Source organism: Colias croceus, chromosome 15, assembly GCF_905220415.1.
Source record: "Colias croceus chromosome 15, ilColCroc2.1".
Classification (NCBI taxonomy): Eukaryota; Metazoa; Arthropoda; class Insecta; order Lepidoptera; family Pieridae; genus Colias; species Colias croceus.
Window position 1 is genome coordinate 6,762,939 of NC_059551.1, and position 6,226 is coordinate 6,769,164.

The 6,226-nt window shown below is 32.1% G+C and overlaps 1 protein-coding gene across 1 annotated transcript; it reads left to right on the forward strand.

Moving 5' to 3' along the window:
- LOC123698073 (ATP-dependent DNA helicase PIF1) lies at positions 1-2,534 on the forward strand. The gene is made up of 3 exons (XM_045644669.1): positions 1-898; positions 1,019-1,182; positions 1,409-2,534. The coding sequence occupies exons 1-3, from the start codon at positions 145-147 to the stop codon at positions 2,402-2,404; spliced, it is 1,914 nt and encodes a 637-aa protein (XP_045500625.1). The 5' UTR covers positions 1-144; the 3' UTR covers positions 2,405-2,534.
- The last annotated feature ends 3,692 nt before the right edge of the window (positions 2,535-6,226 follow it).

Consider the following 6,226-nt stretch of genomic DNA (forward strand, 5'->3'; position numbering starts at 1 on the left):
ATGAGAATCGTACAACTTACGCGCCAACGTGGGATTTTTATAGTTTTATAGTTTTTATAAGTATTATTCATGTAGAAAAAGTATATAAATATGATGTTTTAGATATATAATATTAAAAAAAGTATAGTTTAAGTCAAGACAATCATGGAATCTGGAGAATCATTTTTATCGTGTGCTGCGACTGTGGAATGGATGACTGCGCAAGGATCTGTGACAAGAAAAATAACTTTAAAAACAGCATCTCTACGATTAATAAGGAATGAATTTCGGGAAATGTTTATGGAAGTTAGTAGTGAGAAACAAGCAGCAACTAGGTTAGCTTTAAAAGGGATCAATGTTTTTAAGAAATTTATGGCTGAAGGAAAAGCAAGTATAAAGTTTCAAGAAGCTGGCTGCACGGTATTTATATCTAACGCACCACCGACAAATCTCGTTTATTTCCTTCGCACAATATTCGTAAAGATGACTGGTGATAGAGAACAATCTACCAACAAAACACCATCAAAACAGACAGTTCGAGCTAAATTATTAAGTGGGAAAGCTCAAGCCTTTGAAGAAATCAGTCCCGTTACAGTGGCCGACTTGTGTAATGCTAAGAACAAAATCAGTAAATCAACAACAACCACACCATCTCCTCCTGCAAAGAAAAGAAAACAAGAGGATGTTGCCCGGGGACCTGCTCCTAAGAAATTGTATTCTCCATCTCCTTTAACAACAGCAAGTACATTAAACCCAGAACAGAAGAGAGTATTGGAAGCTTGCCTTGGAGGCAAGAATATATTCTTTACAGGGTCAGCAGGAACGGGGAAGAGTTATTTATTAAAGAGAATTGTTGCAGCCTTACCTCCAGATGTTACAATGCCTACTGCGTCTACTGGTGTGGCTGCTTGCCATATAGGTAATTAATATTTGTAATTGATCAACATTCGTATTAAAAAAAACTAATAACAATTTTTTTTATTAAAACATACTAAGAATAATATGGAATGTGTTAAATTTAATGTTATCTATATTATAGGTGGAACAACATTGCATGCTTTTGCTGGAATAGGAGATGGTAGTGGAACAGTAGAAAAGTTATGTGAAAAAGCTTTAAAGTTGCCTCTGGTTGCGCAGAAGTGGAGAAAATGCAAACATCTCATTATTGACGAAATATCCATGGTGGACGGAGCCTATTTTGAGGTAATCTTATTACTTATTTTGTGAAAAAAATTGCCATTGTTTATGATAAGATGTACATTATCTTTCAATTAGTTCTACTCGTGCACCATAACTTGACAATAATTTTATCATACAATTTTGACATAACTAAATTCTGAATAGTAAAATACATACATAGAAAAATGAAAATTCTAATTATTAAAACTAAAAAAGGTCTGGACAAGTATAAAAATATTTTTTTTTGCAGAAATTGGAAGCAGTAGCAAGACATGTTAGGAGAAATGATAAGCCATTTGGAGGAATCCAGCTCATTCTGTGTGGAGATTTCTTGCAGCTTCCTCCTGTTGTAGATAAAACAAAAGCTGCTAAGAAATTTTGTTTTCAGACTTCATGTTGGGAGAAATGTATCGATCTGTGTTTTGAATTAAAAGAAGTACACAGACAGACTGACCAGGAATTTATATCAATACTGAATAGCATAAGAATAGGCCGTGTAACAAAAGAGATAAGTGAGCGTCTTGTTCAAACTGCAAGACAGAAGATAGAAAGTGACGGTATTCTTGCAACTAGATTGTGTTCCCATACAAATGACTCAAAAATGATAAACAATTCCAAATTACGTGATTTAGAAGGAGAAGAAAAGGTATATTCAGCCCAAGATAGTGATAGTGCAACGAGCCTGCTAGATATGCAAACTATTGCACCTGCAAAATTAGTTTTAAAAGTAGGTGCTCAAGTTATGTTGTTAAAGAATATTAATGTAAATGCTGGATTAGTAAATGGAGCTAGAGGTGTAGTAGTAAAATTTGATGAAGGTTTACCTGTAGTTAGATTTAAAAATAAAAAGGAATATACTGCAAAAACAGAAAGGTGGTACGTGAAAAATGCTAATGGATCTCTTTTATGTAGAAGACAAGTACCTCTGAATTTGGCTTGGGCATTCTCTATACATAAGTCTCAAGGACTAACATTGGACTGTGTTGAAATGTCACTGTCCAAAATATTTGAAGCTGGACAAGCTTATGTGGCTCTAAGTAGAGCACAAAGTTTAAACACCTTACGAGTATTAGACTTTGACTCAAGACATGTGTGGGCCGACCCTAGTGTTTTAGAATTTTACCAGAAATTCAGACGAAGACTTCAGCAAATGGAAATTATACCGCTGGGCAGACCATTATCTGATAAAACGAATAGAAAAGGAAAATTAAGGGATATTATAGAAAAACAACTAAGAAGAAAGTAATGATAAGACTGAAATAAGGCTAATTTAAATTTACCATAGATTAATTTGTGCTACTATTTATTTTCTATACTGACATTCGGAGACTGAGTTTTGGGTATTTAATATTGAAATAAAGATTTTTAAATTTAAATTTAGTTTTATTGAATTAATTTGCTTACTAAACATGACTTATCTAGCTTCAACTGCAGTCAATATTTCAATTTGTTCTTCAAAGGTAGCGAGTTTTTCTTGTAGACACTTTACAATGTACTTGTGAGTCTCCATGCTCGGGTCATCTTTCTTATTACTTTTGCTCTGCTTAATGTTGCTTTGCAGAGCTTCAACTTGTTTTTTACTTTGAGCTAAAAGTTCTGTCAGTCTTGTATTTAAATGTTCCTGTTTCTTTATAATAAGCCATAATTGTGCTTCGGTAGATACCTTTCCTTTGAACTTCAATTCTTCATTCACCATACTTTCTAGGGTGGTAGGCTCTCTTAGCTTATTCATTGAATTTTTTATATCAGTTGCAATCTCTTGTTGCGTCATTCTACTTAAAATTCTTTCGATTTTAGTTCTTGAGATGTATGTCTACAAATAAGATCAAAATTAGTGAACAATTGGAACTCTGTATGAATGAAAAATTATGATTTTAACATATCTAATTAAGCATTGTAAAACAGAAATACTTTTTTTAATCAAATTCCCTAACGTATGATCTAATATTGCTTATGAAAAATATTTTAATCTAAAAGATAGTTTATAATTTATATACCTTAGGTACAGGTTTCTTAATATGACTGGGAAAAATTGTTGGCACTGCATTATCCTTTAATCTTTTTTGTGAATCAAAACATTTACTTTCAAAATGTTTCGAGCAAATCCTGCTTTTCGTCCAATCTAAAAGAACACATTTATTCCGCAGTGCATGTAGCCATTTATTTCGCATTTCAGTCGAAGTCGGGCATCTATAACAAAGAATATTATTAATAGTATGTTCGTTATATATTATTTATTAAAACAGTTTCAATTAAGACGTGAAACTTAAATTTTAGGCGGCACTTACCCATGAAATGATACACCAGGCACTTTATTAAAAATTGAAAGTTTGCAGAATTGTACAACACATTGAGTCGATGTCATATTGTGATTTATTCGATTAGGGTAAATCAAGAAGCTTATATCTAATACACTGGAGATTTCGGTATGAACATTGACGTGTAACAAGAAAATATTGCCCAGTTCATGTTTTTTATCACTTTCACACCTAACTTGGTATTGCCACTGTTAATACGAAGTTTTCCCAAGGCTACTATGTATGCTGTAATATTCTGTGCAAAAGGTTAGTTTTTGTACATGAGTTTGTTGATAAATTGCCAACAACGTCATTCAGAAGCATTGTTGGATGAGACAATTATGATTTATGCTAAATAAACTAAGTATCTGAACCAATTATTAAAAAGCGATACTCCCTGATTATGGGTAGTCACCATAATAAAATTGTAGCAACTCTCACTTTGTCAATATGGCATGTGTGTCAAAAAAATTGCGTCGCTTCGAATATTTAAGTTAATATTGTTGCTTATTTAATGAATATTTTCCGAATATAAAGAATGCATTGTATTGTGCAAAATTGCAGAAGTGTTTGGACACCAAATTCTGGCATAGAATTTCACAGGCAAGTGTATATTTACGTTATTTACAATATTCCTCAATACTCCTGCATTTACCTGTTTAGAATCATTTCAATGGCAAAAATTGTCTAATTTAGCATCATTTTAGTAAGCAGTCATGTTAAATTTGTTATTTCCCTAATACTTTATCATTTTTCAACAAGTTTTCAATAAACAGATTTAACAAGTAAGGTAACCATGATGACGAGTTTTTATTGATAGCGAAGAGAATATATTGTAATAACTAAGGTAATAACAATATTATGATGAAAATTTAGAACACCATTTTAAAGATTGTTACTAGTAATGAAACAACACATGACATCGGTATTGCACTCACATGTAGTTATAAGATTGTTCGTTTTTACATTGAAATTTATACTTTTTTAACTTACCTCATATTTTTTTGTTTTACGTATTTCAGCTTTCCCAAAAGTAAAATAAAAAGAAATATATGTGCCCATCAAGGTTACTGAGGATTACGACCCAGAAAAAAATACCTTTTGAAAAATAAACTTTATAAAGTTAGCTGAAATTTGTGCAAGGCTGCTATAAACAGTTTTTCTTTGATGATTCTGGCTTGAAATTGACCCGTCGAAGCAACGCGTTTAAAAAGAAGATCTGAGTAGCTAACAATTTGGTAAACAGCATCTGATGCAAAACACAACTTTCCTCTATTTACAAAGGATGTTAATGCTATATATCGGTTCATATCCAAGCTTTGTAGCCAAAAGTTATTTATAACTATCATTCTATACCAATTAAAATTGTATGTACCTACCTATAAAGTATGACCATAATATTATAATATAAATACTGTTAAAAATATATGTCGTTATTATTTATAGACCATGATTTTTAGTTTTTTCTATTTTGAAAAATCCTGAATTTACAAACCAGCATGGTCACTCGACAGAAAGAGACAAATAACATGACTGACGTCATTGAATGTCATAGTTTCTTGTTTCAAGGTAATGGTCATAGTGCAATCTCCAGTGTATTAGAGGATATAAGCTTCTTGGGGTAAATCTAGAATAAGGACTTATACATTAAACAGGGGATTAAAATATATTTCTAAAACAAGCAAGCAGCATCAAATTTAACGTCAAAAGCACGCAAATGATGAATTTTTTATTTTTCACAGATAACTCATAACTGACAAGAAAAGAAACATGAAAACATCAGTGATCAGACAATCTTTGACAGTTGACACTCATGCCACAGATAATACTAATGACAAATAATATAGTGATGTGTGTATGTGTATTATAATAATTATTGTAAAAGCGTAAAATCTGTGCCTTGCTCTCGCACAACAACGTAGGCAACCTTTCGGGCTAAATCTAGCCCTTTTTCGGGGATTCAACCCGTCTTTAAACTTTTTAGCCCCAAAAGGGTAGTCTAGCCCTATTTCGCAAAACTAATACTTGCTTTGAATAACATAAACTAACACAACACAAACTAACTAACATAAAATTACAATATTTCAATTTTAACCTAGTTCGAGTTCGATGCAATTAAATTTTCGAAAATCTTTGAATGCAGTTCTATTTCCTTATAAAAATAATAGAATGTTTCCTTTCAGCAAAATTCGCTATCTTCTGTATTACAAGTACTTTCATAATATTATTCCACACAGTAGGTTGCCTGGAAGAGATCACTCTTAAGTGATAAGGCCGCCTTCTGTGCTGGACTAGTTATAAGTTTTATTTTTAAAGATTTATTTGTATGCCAGCACAATAAAGTGTTAATAAATAAATAAATACTTTCCTTCTAGAAAATTTCCACTCTATATTGTGTAGGTATCGTGAAACAACTTCTAATTTACGGACTCAACATCCATACTAATATTATAAATGCGAAAGTAACTCTGTCTGTCTGTTACTCAATCACGCCTTAACTACTGAACCAATTTGCATGAAATTTGGTGTGTAGATATTTTGATACCCGAGAAAGGACATAGGATAGGTTTTATCCCGGAAATCCTACGGGAACGGGTTTTTCTTTGAAAACGCGGGCGAAGCCGCGGGCGGAAAGCTAGTATTTTATAATTTGTGTGACCCTTTCATTTTGAGCAGCATTATTATCAGTATCAATACGAATAATGAATATTTTCTCATTTCTTTTCTTAAATAATTTACTTACGCAGTCATTAAAAATCAAACAAAAAAAC

Coding starts and splice junctions, on each gene's coding strand:
- LOC123698073 (XM_045644669.1), top strand. CDS start 145: ATGGAATCTGGAGAATCATTTTTATCGTGTGCTGCGACTGTGGAATGG. Junction 899..1,018: donor TGTGGCTGCTTGCCATATAG/GTAATTAATATT, acceptor TCTATATTATAG/GTGGAACAACATTGCATGCT. Junction 1,183..1,408: donor TGGACGGAGCCTATTTTGAG/GTAATCTTATTA, acceptor TTTTTTTTGCAG/AAATTGGAAGCAGTAGCAAG.